This window comes from Mustela lutreola, chromosome 8 (assembly GCF_030435805.1).
Source record: "Mustela lutreola isolate mMusLut2 chromosome 8, mMusLut2.pri, whole genome shotgun sequence".
NCBI lineage: Eukaryota > Metazoa > Chordata > Mammalia > Carnivora > Mustelidae > Mustela > Mustela lutreola.
Genome location: NC_081297.1, coordinates 59,197,603 through 59,214,828, shown reverse-complemented (window position 1 = coordinate 59,214,828; position 17,226 = coordinate 59,197,603). Strand labels below are relative to the sequence as shown.

General features: G+C 35.4%; 1 protein-coding gene and 1 pseudogene across 1 annotated transcript; both read left to right on the top strand.

Moving 5' to 3' along the window:
- Positions 1 to 7,515: 7,515 nt before the first annotated feature.
- On the top strand, positions 7,516 to 8,454 carry LOC131837865 (olfactory receptor 6C1-like). Its single transcript, XM_059183527.1, has one exon. It carries the CDS (start codon positions 7,516 to 7,518, stop codon positions 8,452 to 8,454), a length of 939 nt encoding a protein of 312 aa, XP_059039510.1.
- Positions 8,455 to 16,156: 7,702 nt separating this feature from the next.
- On the top strand, positions 16,157 to 17,090 carry LOC131837864 (olfactory receptor 6C3-like; annotated as a pseudogene).
- Positions 17,091 to 17,226: the final 136 nt, after the last annotated feature.

The window sequence follows — 17,226 nt, the reverse complement described above, 5'->3', positions numbered from 1 at the left end:
CATATTCAACTGAGAAATACAGCACAGGAATTATAGAGAAAAAAATAAAATAAGTAATAGAAAATTGAAGGGTATTCAAAATGTAATAGACAACTTATGAATGGTTTCTCAATTTCATTCTATCTGAAGTATATTTTGTATATGAAAGAAGGCAAATAGTTGACAAAGTTAGGGTTTCTATGTCCTCTCAATATATATTTTCCCAGAGGTAAATCAGGTGTCAGATATCTGGCATATATAATGTACCATAGGGATGAGAATGAACCTTTCAAGCACACAGCATAATTAGCTATCAATAAATAGTAGCTATTATTATAACATTGTCTTTATTAACTGCTATGGTTGTGAATAAGTACAAATTATATTTATAAAGTGGTGAGAACACTTAACTTGAGATTTACCCACTTGTATTTTTAAAGGCACAATATAGTATTGTTAACTGCAGGCAAAATGTAGTACAGTGAACAATGTTCTTCAACAGTATTCATCTTCAACATCTTGAAAACTTATCCTTCTTACAGAACTGAACTTTATACCAGCTAATAGCAACTCCCCATTGCTGACCCTGCCCCACCCTAAGATAGTTGCCATTCAACTCCATTTCCATGAGATAGACTGATTTTAACACCTCATAAAAGTGGAATCATGCATTTTTTTGTCCTTCCACTTGTTTCACTTAGGGTAATGTCCTCCACATTCATCAGTGTAGTGTCATATCTTTGATAGAAATAAAAATGGAAGAGAAAGAAATAAACTACCCCACAATGATCAGAGTTTGTCCTGCTGAGCCTTTCTGATGATCCTGATTTTTTTTTTCATTTATTTATTTTCAGCATAACAGTACCATTATTTTTTCACCACAACCAGTACTCCATGCAATCTGTGCCCTCTATAATACCCACCACCTGGTACCCCGACCTCCCAACCCCCCACCACTTCAAACCCCTCAGATTGTTTTTCAGAGTCCATAGTGTCTCATGATTCACCTCCCCCTCCAATTTACCCCAACCCCTTTCTAACTGCCCATGTCCTCCATGCTTTTTGTTATGCTCCACAAATAAGTGAAACCATATGATAATTGACTCTCTCTGCTTGACTTATTTCACTCAGCATCATCTCTTCCAGTCCCATCCATGTTGCTACAAAAGTTGGGTATTTGTCCTTTCTGATGGAGGCATAATACTCCATAGTGTATATGGACCACATCTTCCTTATCCATTTGTCCGTTGCAGGGCATCTTGGTTCTTTCCACAGTTTGGTGACTGTGGCCATTGCTACTATAAACATTGGGGTACAGATGACCCTTCTTTTTTACTACCTCTGTATCTTTGAGGTAAATACCCAGGAGTGCAATGGCAGGGTGATAGGGAAGTTCTCTTTTTAATTTCTTGAGGAATTTCCACACTGTTCTCCAAAGAGGCTGCACCAACTTGCATTCCCACCAACAGTGCAAGAGGGTTCCCCTTTCTCCACATCCTCTCCAACACATGTTGTTTCCTGTCTTGCTAATTTTGGCCATTCTAACTGATGTAAGGTGATATCTCAATGTGGTTTTAATTTGAATCTCCCTGATAGCTAGTGATGATGAACATTTTTTCATGTGTCTGATAGCCATTTGTATGTCTTTATTGGAGAAGTGTCTGTCCATATCTTCTGCCCATTTTTTGATATGATTGTCTGTGTGTGATGATCTTGATTTCTGATTCTGATTTTACTCTGCCTATTTATCCCAAACATGTAAAGTGTCAATGGAAACCTAACAGTCATCACCCTAACTTGGGTGAGCTCTCCTCTACAGAGGCCTCTGTATTTCTTAGCTAGAACTTGTCTTTCTTAGAAATTTCATTTTCAATTACATGTATTCCTCGATTTCTGGGGTTAATTATCACCAGGGATAATATCATTTCCAATAACAGTTGTGTTGCCCAACTATTCTTTATTTTCATAGGGGTAACTGAATTTCAAATTCTAATTGCCATGTCCTTTGATCACTATTATTGCCATTTGTAAGCCCCTTCATTATACAACCATCAAGAACAGGAAACTCTGTAACCTGTTTATGCTATGTGCATTGCTGGGCAAGTTTCTGATCATTTTTCCACCACTTATACTGGTTTACTCAGCTGGATTACTGTGTTTCCAATGTCATTGAACACTTTGCATGTGACTATCTTTCCTTTTTGCAATGGACTCATTCAGATACATGACACTTTGTAGTAACTGACTTTTGCTTGGTTGGGGTACTTTGCTATTTACTTTGGCTTTGGTGATTTTGTCTTACATATACATCACAATTTGTTCTATTTATTTGCTAACACCAAGCCAGTCCACAGGAAATAGTGAAAGGGACCTCTAAGCAAAAAGAGAGCCTAAAAGTAGTAGACCAGAAAGGAACAGAGACAGTATACAGTAACACTCACCTTATAGACAATACAATGGCATAGCATGTCTAAATTCATTTCTTTCAATCGTTAACCTGAATGTAAATGACCTAAATACCCCAATCAAAAGACACAGGGTATTAGAATGGATAAAAACACAAAACCCATCAGTGTGCTGTCTACAAGAAATTCATTTTAGACACAAAGACACCTCCAGATTTTAAGTGAGGTGGTGGAAAACAATTTACCATGCTAATGGACATCAAAAGAAAGCTGAGGTGGCAATCCGTTTATCAGATAAATTAGATTTTAAGCTAAAAACAACAATAGGAGTTGAGGAAGGACACTATATCATACTCAAAGGGTCTGTCCAACAAAAGGATCTAACAATTTTAAATATCTATGCCCCTAACATGGGAACAGCCAACTAAATAAACCAATTAATAACAAAACCAAAGAAACACAACAATAATAATACAATAATAGAAGGGCACTTAAAACCCCCCTCACTGAAATGGACAGATCATCCAAGCAAAATATCAACAAGGAAATAAAGGCCTTAAATGTCGCACTGGATGGACATTGTAGATATATTCAGAACATTCCATCCCAAAACAACAGAATATGCATTCTTCTCTAGTGAACATTCTCCAGAATAGATCACATCTTGGGTCACAAATCAGGTCTCAACCAGTACCAAAAGACTGGGATCATTCCCTGCATTCTTGTTATCATTCTATATTCAGCGTTTTTGTATACTTTATTTGATACCTACTAGCTTGGAGTGCCACTTTTATGGAGATGTTTTAGTATGATAAAAATGTAATGTTTTCATATAAGATTAAGTTGTCCCAGTATTTTACTCAGCAAAAGAAGAATGGGAGATTCTATTCTTGAGAGAAATCCTGATTCAGGATTAGTTATTTTCTCATTTAGATTATATGCAAAATATTCCATGTGCTTCTAGCTGATTTCTTATGCACTTTCTATCTCTTTGGGCATTATCCCAAAAGTTTCTGGTTCCAATATTGGTGCAACTGTTGATAACATTTGTACAATCCTTAGTGTATTTTCCTCTAGGCCCTTGTTGGCACATTTGATTCACTGGAGTATTTGCTCTGAGACATGAGTATATATGGTAAATAAAAATGTGCATTAGGCAAGAGAAAATCCACATGAAATCTTCTTCCAAAAGATCCAAAGTAACTCCAAATCTAACTTCTCTTCACTATTTTAGCTCCCATACGTATAGGGAAAAGTGTGTAAAAGAATATTAGTTACAGAAATAAAGTAGCTCCAATGTATTGAGAAATACTGGTTTTTAAAATACTGAATCTCTTAACCTAAAACTGAAATAGTTGTCATTTTGCTTTTTTTTTTAACCATTTCAACCAGCTGATGATGTCTTTTGTGTGACAAATAGAGGTAAGATTGTAAAGTTGTAGTCAACAGAAAATTTCTTTTTCTTAGCACTGATTCATTAATGTTTACCTAACTTTATTTTGGAATACATAGAATAATTTGGGTTTCTTATGTCAGCTGTATTTATCAAGGATTATGAAAAATGAGTATGTTACATTTCCTGTTTGTCATAATATTTTATTCCTCTATTACTTTTCATACAATTATTGTCTCTCAATTTGATCTTCCTCATTGAATACATGTTTAATAAGTAGTAAATGTGCTGGTTTCAAGCAGAAAGACTTAGGAATTCCAATTCTACTATCAACTAACATCTGATGTCTGATCTTGCTTATTATACTTAATCTCTTTCATTGTCAGTGTCTTCAAATTAACATAGATAACTCACACTGAGTAAATGAGATAAGTGCATACAGTCTTTCACTGTCTCAAAAATGGTTTTGGTGTTTAACGTGGGGCTATATTCCTCAAATATGTTCATTGACTTTATTTTGGGGAGAATAAAGATAATATTAACCACTGTTTGGGAGTACATTTTATACAGATTTTGTATGATTTAATTTTACTTTTTCTTAAATTTGTCCTCATGACTATTCCATGAATTATTATTCCTATTTTTTAAATGAAGGAAAAAGTAAAATTCAGAGAGATTAAGTAACTTGTCCAAAGTCACAATACTATGAGTTGCATTTTCAATCCATTTCTCTTTGAAGGCAAAGCCCACAAGTGCCCCAATAGTATCATTCCTTATAAATAAATATTAAGGTCTGATGCTTTATGTTTTTGAAGAATTCCTTTCCTTCTTTACATTAAAAATTATACCCAAATATAGATACCTAGTTAACAAATTGAGATAATCAGGATATATGTAGAATATCTTTATGAAAACCTACAGATTTTGAGAGTAATTTATGATTACTGCTTTCCCTTCATTATTCCTATTCATACTGGTTGATGCTTTGATCTGATTTGGGATCCAAATTCTCCCTTTCTATTAGGAAAAAAAAAACAGGTAATTTTTTTCAGGGTACTGAGGGAAAAAAGATTCTGATCCAATTTGAGGAATATTCTGAGACATTACTAAAGTAATAATCTGAAAAAAAAAAAGAAACTAAATTGGTCCTTCATGAGATTTTTTATATTCACCATAAAGTTCTTGCATGACATTAGCTGTAAGCAAACATGGTCAGGAATGGAGTGAATCATTCCAGAAAAAAAAAGTTAGTGGTTGTTATAAAACCAAATTATTACTCAAGATACCACATTAAACCAATATTTTGTTCTCTTATTTGACAAATTAGCCTCACATCTAAATCTAACACCAAGAAAAGGAGTGTCACGTGAGAGAGAAAGAGAATTAGAAAATTGTGTGTTAATTTGTGGGTGAAAATAGTAAGTAGCTTGTTTATACAATATGTTAATTTTCACTTTCAATGAATGACACACTTGATTCAACAATTAGATAGATATCCATGACAGAGTAGAATTCATTGAAAAGAAAGGAGCAGGGGCCCCTGGGTGGCTCAGTGGGTTAAAGCCTCTGCCTTCAGCTCAGGTCATGATGCCAGGGTCCTGGGATTGAGCCCCGCATCGAGCCCCGCATCGGGCCCCGCATCGGGCTCTCTGCTCAGTGGGGAGCCTGCTTCCTTCTCTCTCTGTCTCTGCCTGCCTCTCTGCCTACTTTTCTGACAAATAAATAAATGAAATCTTTAAAAAAATTAAAAAAAGAAAAGAAAGGAGCAAATGGGACCACAAATCTTGTGAACATAAGTTACATATGACTGGGTAAAAGAAACCTGGATAAGTAGTTAGGAAGGAAAGCTTGAAATAATCTTTTAGAGTCTTGGATATATTTTTCATGACTCTACCAAAAACATCACAGAAATAACTTACAGATCAAAGAGTGTACACACAGTGTTAATTATTGAGGATTATTCATTGAGAAAAATGACTGCTATGATTGAAATATCGATCATACATTTGAATTGCCATAAGTTTGTTTACAAAATATGTCACTGTGATGTCTGTTTAAAAGCCCTTCAGCCTGCTTCCTCTAGTCCTGAGAAATAGCAAAAGAAATGTTCATTTCCTGTGATTTTCACATGCTTTCGCCATAGCATTGGCACTATCCATCTTCGTTGGAATTTGGAATTTGCGTTAATCAACAGCAACACTTCTTTGCTAAACAGTGTGAAGTGAGTGAAAAGAGAACTCAGACATGTTGGGGAAAAAGAGATCAAGAAACTTCACAGTATTATGATGTATTATATACCAGTAATCAATAAGTCTACATCTTAAACTAAATATCCTATTGCAAAACTTCCTTCATGACTCTGAATTGAACACTTTACTATTTAGTGAGAATACACAGATTGAGGGATATGATAATGGACTGGTTTGATTTACTGAGAAAAATTTAACTTCACTTTAAAATGCATTGTATTATTTAAGTTATTATTATTCAGGAAAAGAATATAAAGGGAGTTCATGGGCTGTCTTATCCTGTACTCCAAGGTGTTGACCTAATAAAGCTTCTATAAATGTAGATAAAAGGAAATATATAAAATTATAATATGGGATAGAAAGCAGAATTCATATATAAAGAATAATACCAACAACATTTAGATAGAAGAAACTCTGAAAGAAAAAATGTTCTATAAAATAATTTTAGATATAAATACATTGCTTCTTTAGCCCATGAATGTGTAAATCGACCTGCTAAATTTCTACCATGCCTTCTGTCTATAGTCCGAGGACATCATGTCAAAGAATTCATTAACTGTGGCTTCAGATAAGGTACAGGAGGTTGGAAAAGAAGAATGTGAACCAGAGTAAAAACTTTGGAATTTTGTCACAATGTTAAAAATTGAACTTCATTGACTTTCAAATTTTGGTCACATCCCCAGTTGAGTGACCTCCCTATAAACATACCGTCTTTTCTATGTTATACTTCTAAGTAATAATGCTAATACTAATACTAACAATACTAAGTAATAATTCACCTAATTCATGTGACAGAAATGAGGAAATGAGACAATTTGTGGTTGGAAGAGGACAAAGATTTTCTCAATGGGAAGGGAATCCATCAGGGAATTACTCTGAAGAGTCAACAGGAAGCATTTCTATTCCAGTTATCAAATATTCAGAAAAACCTGGGTTAAAATTCCTGTTCTTCTCATGTAGGGCATGTATTGCAGATAAGATTTTTAAAAATCTTTTTAGAATCAGTTCCCAATCAGTGAAATGAAGGTTTCATGAAGAAACATTCTATGTAAAACACAGAGTGTGGCACAGCTAAAAATTTACTTTAAACATGTCACCTACTCGGGGCGCCTGGGTGGCTCAGTGGGTTAAGCCGCTGCCTTCGGCTCAGGTCATGATCTCAGGGTCCTGGGATCGAGTCCCGCATCGGGCTCTCTGCTCAGCAGGGAGCCTGCTTCCTCCTCTCTCTCTCTGCCTGCCTCTCTGCCTACTTGTAATCTCTCTGTCAAATAAATAAATAAAATCTTAAAAAAAAAAAAACATGTCACCTACTTTTATTAAGTTTTCTTAAAGTTCTCTTACATTAAATTAATTAAATTAATTTAAATTAAACTAAATTAAATTAGTTTACTTCCACAGACCAACCCCAGCAGCTTCCTATATGTAATCCCCTTTCTCTAATCCTTCTGTTTGTGTTTTCTCCTCTAATCTACACAAAAGAAGAAAAGAAATGAAAAACCACACAGAAATAACAGAGTTCATCCTCCTGGGATTGTCAGATGATCCACAGCTTCAGGGGGTGATCTTTGTCTTTCTGTTCATCACCTACATGCTCAGCATCACTGGGAACCTGACCATTATCACCCTTACCCTGCTGGATGCCCATCTCCAGACTCCCATGTATTTCTTCCTCAGAAATTTCTCCTTGCTAGAGGTTTCATTCACAACTGTCAGCATACCCAAGTTCCTGGGCACCCTGATTACAGGAGATAAAACCATTTCTTTTAATGACTGTATGGCTCAGTTGTTTTTTTTCATTCTGTTGGGAGTCACTGAATTTTACCTTCTGGCTGCCATGTCCTATGACCGTTACATTGCCATCTGCAAGCCTCTGCATTACATGACCATCATGAATCCCAGAGTCTGCATACTCCTTGTCTTTGCCTCTTGGTTGGCTTCATTCTTAATCATATTCCCATCACTCATGCTGTTCATACAGCTTGATTACTGTAAGTCCAACGTTATAGATCATTTTACCTGTGATTATTTCCCCTTACTACACCTTTCTTGTTCAGACACAAAATTCCTAGAGACAGTGGGTTTTTCCTGTGCTGTGTTTACTCTACTGTTCACTTTGGCATTAATAATTCTGTCCTATATATATATCATTAGAACAATTTTGAGGATTCCTTCCGCTAGTCAGAGGACAAAGGCCTTTTCTACCTGCTCATCCCACATGATTGTCATCTCCATCTCCTATGGCAGCTGCATTTTCATGTACATTAATCCAGCAGCAAAAGACAGAGTGTCTCTGAGCAAGAGTGTTGCTGTGCTAAACACCTCAGTAGCCCCCATGCTGAACCCCTTTATTTACAGCCTAAGAAACCAGCAAGTCAAGCGAGCCTTCATGGACAGGGCAAAGAAGATTGTATTTTTCTCAAGTAAATAAAAAAAAATTAAAATGTTGTCATAAATTAAAGACATACTCAAGAACAAGTAAATAGGAATCAGGGCCCTGCAAAAGTCTATGAATATCCACATAGTTTCACTAGAGTTCTGTATCATTGCTTATATTTCTATTGCCAGCAAAATACTGAGGATATTTGAGAAATATTGTAAAATACATATATACATATGTAGATATATGTACAAATATCAAATATATACATATATTTGAATATATATATATTTCCACTTAAATTTCAATCACTTTCTCATGCATTCCTCTTCTGTGAGATAGTCTTTTCACTCTGTAACTATGAGACTGACCTTATTTCCTTCGAAATATTTTTAAATACCTTTTTTTTTTTTTCACAATAAAACTTAGAAAATCAAAGAAAGACAAAAAGACACTGTAAGATCAATGAGTTAAAATCATTTTATGATTTTACCAGGAAACATTCTTTGAAGGAATTCAGAAAATATTGTCATGTTTAACATTATTTTGATTTTACTCTACAAAAACTGTGAATATTACTTAGTCTTATTGGAATATTACATGTACCATCCTCTCCATATGATAGCATACTTAGTAACTATGTAAAAAACTATCACTAAGAAAGTGATGTATTTACTCTTTTTGAGAAGTCTCAAGTATTTTTGAAGTACCCCGTTTAAAATTTTCTGTGCCATATAATTTACCAATTTAAAATGCAATTATGAAGTCACACTTATTTATGGAAAACATGAAGTAGCCCATATTTCTAGCAACTCCTTAATTAACACATAAATCATATCAGTTCTTTAAAAAAGCCTGAAGACATAAATATTCCTAGATACCAAATATGAGTATATTTACTGTTTCTTTTTTTTTTTTTTTTAAGATTTTTTAAAAAGACATACAAATGGCTATCAGGCACATGAAAAAATGTTCATCATCACTAGCCATCAGGGAGATTCAAATTAAAACCACATTGAGATAGCACCTTACACCAGTTAGAAAGGCCAAAACAACATTTGTTGGAGAGGATGTGGAGAAAGGGGAACCCTCTTGCACTGTTGGTGGGAATGCAAGTTGGTGCAGCCTCTTTGGAGAACAGTGTGGAGATTCCTCAAGAAATTAAAAATAGAACTTCCCTATGACCCTGCAATTGCACTACTGGGTATTTACCCCAAAGATACAGAGGTAGTGAAAAGAAGGGTCATCTGTACGCCAATGTTTATAGCAGCAATGGCCACAGTCGCCATACTATGGAAAGAACCAAGATGTCCTTCAATGGATGAATGGATAAGGAAAAGGTGGTTCATATACACTATGGAGTATTATGCCTCCATCAAAAAGGATGAATACCCAACTTTTGTAGCAACATGGACGGGACTGGAAGAGATGATGCTGAGTGAAATAAGTCAAGCAGAGAGAGTCAATTATCATATGGTTTCACTTATTTGTGAAGCATAACAAATAGCATGGAGGATATGGGGAGTTAAAGAGGAGAAGGGAGTTGGGGGAAATTGGAAAGGGAGGTGAATCATGAGAGACTATGGACTCTGAAAAACAATCTGAGGGGTTTGAAGTGGCGGCGGGGTGGAAGATTGGGGTACCAGGTGGTGGGTATTAATTATAGAGGGCACGGATTGCATGGAGCACTGGGTGTGGTGAAAAAATAATGAATACTGTTATGCTGAAAAAAAATTAACTAAACAAAAAAGATTTTATTTATTTATTTGGCAGACAGAGATCACAAGTAGGCAGAGACGCAGGCAGAGAGAGAGAGAGAGGAGGAAGCAGGCTCCCTTCTAAGCAGAGAGCCTAATGCAGGGCTTGATCCCGGGGCCCTTGGATCAGGACCTGAGCCGACAGAAAAGGCTTTAACCCACTGAGCCATCCAGGTGCCCCACATTTGCTGTTTCTTAATAGTGTATTTATTTTTTAAAACAGATTTTTCTTATTTATTTGACAGAGAGAGAAGTTACAAGTAGGCAGAAAGGCAGGCAGAGAGAGAAGGGGGTTAAGCAGGCTCCCTGCTTAGCACCACATGGGGCTCAATTCTAATTGACTGAGATCATGACCTGAGCTGAAGGCAGAGGCTTAACTCTCTGAGGTACCAAGGTGCCTGTTAGTAGTGTATTTAAATGCTTGACTTTAAACTGCTCTTTTTGATAATCAACACCTAAGATAATAAGTTTCTGATACCTTTTTTGGCTCTTTTGATATAATACCTTACAAATACAATTCATTTAAGTGCAAATGATGCAAAACCTTATTTGTTTCATTATATACTTTGTTCATAGAAAAATCATTTTAACAAAATTCAGTTACAAGCTCACTATCATTGTGTTTATTCAGTACTATACTGGATGTTCTATCCAGGAGACTAGCAGGACAAGCACCAATACATTTACTAATATTGGAAAGGAAGAAAAAAATATATCTTTCTTAGCAAATCATATGATGTTTCCTCCTAAGGCCTTAGTGCATTCACACTAGATTGTATTTAAACCAGACAACACTCCTCTTCCAGATATATGCATGTCATCTCAATAAGTCCTCCCCAATTTCTCTACATACAATTATAGTAGCCCCCCACTTCCAACGTTTTTCAGTTTTCTCTTTCTTTACAAAACAGTTATTAATTTATAAAGGACCCTATAATTTAGGAATTAATTATGTTCATTGCTTATTGTCTGTTTTCTCTCACATCCCTGAGCCCAGGAGAGCAGAGATCTCCAACTCCCCTGCAGACAAAATGCTGTGGTCCACACAGAAGGGTGCAGGGCCTGACTAGATGCTTCCCAAAAGCCAGTTGTGCTGTGTCTTCTCAATTCTGCATTCAGAAAGCCCACATCAGTAGCTTGAAACCTGCCATGTGAGAGACTTCACTTCCTGGAACAGGATCAGCTCTACAGATCAGCCCCTCACCTCCACCCCCTGAGAAGCCGTTGTTAGACTTTTACCAGAAGTCACTAATACTCTTCCCTTAGAACTGGCATCTGCCACGTAGTGGGTTTTTGATAAACATGTTTTAATATATAAATACATTTGAATAATTTAGAATGGTTGCAATGCTACTGTTCTGACTAAATATTTTACCCAACATAAACACATGTAATAATGTACATAACACTGAATTAGCTTTTAAAACAGTGATTGAATAAAATGTGCATTTTATCATAACTAGACATTTTGTATGACAAAGGAATAATTAATTGAGTATTTTCTAAGACATTTGGTGTTCATTTTCCTCTTTTATTTTACATTAGGACTTTTGACAACTATGCAAAAATCAATTGATTTGATGCGTATTGAAGTTATTGAAAACAATTCTTGTTAAGGTTGGCATTGGAACTTTCTAATGGTAGGAACTTCCATGATGCAAACCCTTATTTTTTTCACACACAAAAAAGATTCTCTTAACTATATGGGCTACACCTAGAAACTTATCAGGTCCAACAACATCTGTCAATCGATACACTTCTGAGATTAAAAATTCAATTTATAAAATAATATCTCAATAAAATCATGGTAGTTAGTAAGGAAAAGGCCATCCAGACATCTTGTGGAGAGGCTTCCCTATAAAGCATGATAGTATATCACTGAAAATGATTAGTAATACATACCGAAAATATTCAGTAATACGATGCCAGTTAAGGTTTTAGAGAAAGTCTTAAAAGATTTGGATCCTTTAGCCATTTGATTTAATAAATTTTATCTTTTGATTTAGAACATGTTACAGCAAACCACTATTTGTAATTAAAATCCATCCTCCACTCTCTGAGGAGAGTGAAACCTGGTAGCTTGAACGATGTTTCATTGACCTAAAACATAATCACTCATCAACTTCAGAATACATGGAGGTAATTGACAAATTATTAAAAAGCAGATGCCTAGTAGCTTGTGGATAGGAGGGTAACAGGTGTAATCAGTCTTCATTAAAAGTGAATTATTCCAAGGCCTTGAGAAAAGCTAGACAGCTATTAGGAACTAGGAATAAAGCAGTAAGGGTAGAAAGTTAGAGAGTGAGAGGGTGATTGATCAAGGAGGAAAGGGAGAGATAATCCAGTATCTAGGAGCTTGAGAAAAGGCATGGAGAAGAAACATGTCTAATAGGATATTTCATGAAGTACAGTGCTTTGTGAGATAGAAATTCATTCCCTTTCCCTGTGAGTCACTGAAGATTGTATTGCTCCAAACACACAAATGGTGGACATCAGGTACTTTAACTTCTTTCTGCATCAGACTCTTTCTTTACCTGAATAATAATAGCACTGACCTCAGATGGTTTTGTATTGTCTGCTTGTTTGAAAAAATGAGATAATTTTATGGTCAGTGCCTGGTAATCAATAAAAGCTCTGAATAAAATATAAAAAGAATTGCTATTTGAATACAAAACTAAAGGCAAAGGAATAGAATTTTCACAAGTAGAGAATCAGTTTCACCATCTCCACTGAAATATCTTGAATAAATATTTTCAACGCCTATTTTAATGTGTAGCAGTTATAAATTCTACACATCTCAGCATCTATGTATTGTCTCTGCTGAGCAGAGAGCCTGATGTGGGGCTTGATTCCAGAATCCTGAGATCATGACCTGAGCTGAAGGCAGAGGCCCAAGCCACTGAGCCACCGAGGCACCTCTATATTTCTATACTACTTTACTCTTCTAGTAATAAAAATGATGTCTCTGATTGAAGGAATGTGGAAATAAACAAGTCAAAATATCCAATGCCAGATTTCCAGATATTTATTTTATTGATTCATAATATTCTCAATATGAGAAGATGTCATATGCACAAATATAAATAACTGTTTAATGGAAGTAAATAACACAGTGAAGAATGTCATCAAAGGCTAAAGCCACATTAGGGAGGGGCTTAGGAATGGCTTCCTTAAATTCAAAGGGTCAATATAGGTATAAACCTCCTCATCAGTCTTTAAGAGGTTGTCCATTTCTCGGGGCGCCTGGGTGGCTCAGTGGGTTAAGCCGCTGCCTTCGGCTCAGGTCGTGATCTCAGGGTCCTGGGATCGAGTCCCGCATCGGGCTCTCTGCTCAGCAGGGAGCCTGCTTCCTCCTCTCTCTCTCTGCCTGCCTCTCTGCCTACTTGTGATCTCTCTCTCTGTCAAATAAATAAATAAAAAATCTTTAAAAAAAAAAAAAGAGGTTGTCCATTTCAGAAGACAATGTCATACTAGAAATCCACAGCAGTGTTTTCCACCATTTCGTCTTGATAAATAATTCTTCTCTAGGTTGCCAAAATTCAAGAGATAACAGCACACTAATTATACTGAAGACAAGTCCAGTTTCAGGAAGAAAAATGTGGATTCCTTATGCAATCACAGAAGAGTGAAATTCTACACTTGATCTTAGCCAAAAGGCCGAGAAGCAATAGAAGTGTGAAATTCTAAATCAAGCTTTCCCATACTTAGGATCTTGCCATTTGTTTATTTGTTATTTTGCTCTTTGTACTTCTTAATCAATATTTATAAAAAGGATTCACCTCTGTCTTTAATGATTCTTCTTGGCAATCTCTTTACTTAATGAATTCCCCCAGGCCAACAAAAATACGCAGATAAAATAAGTCCAGTTCCATTTGTTTGTCAGACATAGAGAAGAACATTCCATATTTTCTGTTTCTCAAAACAGTGTTTGCAGGAAAATATAGCAGTCCATGAACTTAAGGAAAATATTACTTAGGTTTTATAGATGTATGATCATAGAATTACAAATATTGATTTTAAATGTTTGCATGAATAGAAAGAAAAATGGTTGAATAAAGAGTGCTTTGCAGCAACACACTTAGGAAAACTATCATTTAGGGCCAACTGCATATTTGTATGCTGTGCTGAGCATGGGATAAAGGCTTGGGCAAATTAGCCCAGTTAGCCTAAATAAGGTCGTTGTAAAATTACATTTCATGCATTACTGGGTCCATCAGGCACCAAAGTAAATACAATGCACACTCCTTCCCAATCCAGATTGATGGTGATGAGCAATCTCTCACCTGGGTAAAAATAAAAAAAAAGAAAAGAAAAGAAAAATAAAAAAGTGCTTTGTATTATATGAAAAGAGGCAAATGGAAAAGTAGTAGTCAACCAAGGTGTAACTGAATTTGCATGTGGAGTTTGAGAGAGACATGAAAAGCAAGAATGAGTTGAATTATAATAAAATGTTGTCAGCATTTTATGGTATCAGGAATAAGGATACCATGAGTCAAAGAGAATTATAATCCCGAAGAACCATGAAAAAGTAAAATCAACACACTTCTTTTGAGAGCACAGTAGAAACCAAATATTTTGCTAACTCGATTTACCAGCTCTGAAATTGTGTATATGTTTCAGCAAATCAGATGATAATAATTGAGACTAGGTCATCAAGAAGAATCAGGAAGTAAGTAAATTATTTATTCTTCAATATAATATATGGAATCTTCATTTTACTTAACTGTTTTAAAGATCATGTTTGCATATATGTTTGTGGATTTACAACCATTATAATATTAAAAATTAAATAATTGCTAGGGTGCATGGGTGGCTCAGTGAGTTAAAGCCTCTGCCTTCGGCTCATGTCATATTCCCAGGGTCCAGGTATCAAGCCTTGCATAGGGTTCTCGGCTCGGTGGGGAGCCTGCTTCCCCCTCTCTCTTCCTGCCTCTCTGCCTACTTGTGATCTCTGTCTGTCAAATAAATAAAATCTTCTAAAAAATTAAATAATTGCTTACTAACAAGAGACTATTAATAAAATCCTAAAGTAGGAACACAGAAATAAATATTGGGTTGTTCATTTTTTTTCTAATTTAAACATGTACTCAGTCACAAAAACAAGATTACTTTTAAAATTGGAAAGAATATCTGCCTCCAAGTTGATGTTATTTTGACCATCCACTTGTTCATTTTCCATAGCAGTATTGTAAACAACAACAAAAAAAAAAAAAAAAAGAAAAGGATTATGCATTGAATGATTTCAACTACTCTAGCAACTATTTAATTTACTAATAGAAGGTTACCTTATTGTCCTTCTGATCTTTTTATCAATAAAGCAAAAAAAAAAAAAAATTATGAGTGTGATAGCATCAACCAAACCCTTAAGAAAGTAATTTTATGAGAGAATGCCAACAAAACATTCCCATGGATAAACATGCGCATTCTACAGTGAGATGATTACTATGGTTACTAATTGTTTAACCTTGTGAAAGTTTCCTAAACAATGTAGGTCTCCAAATATAAAATGTGGAGGTAGGCCTAAATAACTCCAGTGAGATTTGAAACCCTGTATTTAGATTATCCATAATCCAGACTAGTTTTTATAATATTGAGGAAAAGAAAAATGTCAATTAGAGTATTTTCATGTTTATAAAAAAGGAGCTAAATGTTTTCAGGAATAATTAGAATATTATTTTTAAAAACATTAAAATAAGTAGCTTCTGCTTAAATGTTAGCATAAGATTTTTTTTTTTTTATCCATTGCCCATGACAGTGCATTTTCAACAAAAGAAAGTCCGTATTTAACTTCAAATAATATGTATTACTTGAATGTGAGGTCGAGTAGAATTTGGAGAGTTGCTGAAGGAAAACATTTGTTTTTGGGTTTCATAGATTATTCATCACTGTGGATATTTTTAAGATTCTGTACTCTAACCTCAATCCTGTTTTAACTTTTTATGTCCTACAGGGGAACACACAGTTTCTGCTCTAAAGGGGGAAAGAAAGTATTGGCAATGAAAAACCGCACAGTACCCACAGAATTCATTCTTCTAGGGCTATCAGATGACCCATAGCTTCAGATTATGATTTTTCTCTTCTTAATTATAACATATATATTAAGCGTCACTGGTAATTTGACCATCATCACTCTCACCTTGGTTGACTCCCATCTGCAGACCCCCATGTATTTCTTCCTCAGGAACTTCTCTGTATTAGAAATATCCTTTACAACTGTCTGTATTCCTAGATTTCTGGGCACAATTATCACCAGAGACAAGACGATCTCATACAATAATTGTACAGCTCAGTTGTTTTTCTTCATCTTCATGGGAATAACTGAGTTTTACCTTCTAACTGCCATGTCCTATGACCGCTATGTTGCCATCTATAAACCCTTGCATTATACCACCGTCATGAACAAAAGAGTCTGCAATTTACTTGTCTTTTGTGCTTGACTGGCAGCATTCTTAAATATCTTCCCACTATTCTTTTTCTCCAGTTAGATTACTGTGGCTCCAATGCCACTGATCACTGTGCTTGTGATTATTTTCCCCTCTTGCAATTATCTTGCTCAGACACATGGCTCTTAGAAGTGATCGGTTTTTACTCTGCCATAGTGATTCTGCTTTTTACTCTGGCATTAATAATTTTGTCCTACATGTCATCATTAGAACAATTCTGAAACTTTCCTCTGCCAGTCAGAGAAAAAAGGCATTTTCTATGTGTTCCTCACACATGATTGTCATTTCCATCTCTTATGGAAGCTGCATATTCATGTATGCCAACCCTTCTGCAAAAGAAAAGACATCATTGATCAAAGGAGTGGCTCTTCTGCATACTTCTGTTGCTCCTATGATGAATCCATTTATATATACTCTCAGGAACCAGCAACTAAAGCAAGCCTTTAAAGACACTATCCAAAAGGTTATGCTTTTCTCCAGTAAATGAAAGTATAAGGAGCATTAAAAGTATGATGTTCTTGTAAATACTAAAATTCACACTTCTCAAAACTCCCTTTTCTTTACTAAAGTTATGTATTTTCCCCATTTTTCCACTCCCATATTAAACTTTCCAATTCTTGACC

Coding starts and splice junctions, on each gene's coding strand:
- LOC131837865 (XM_059183527.1), top strand. CDS start 7,516: ATGAAAAACCACACAGAAATAACAGAGTTCATCCTCCTGGGATTGTCA.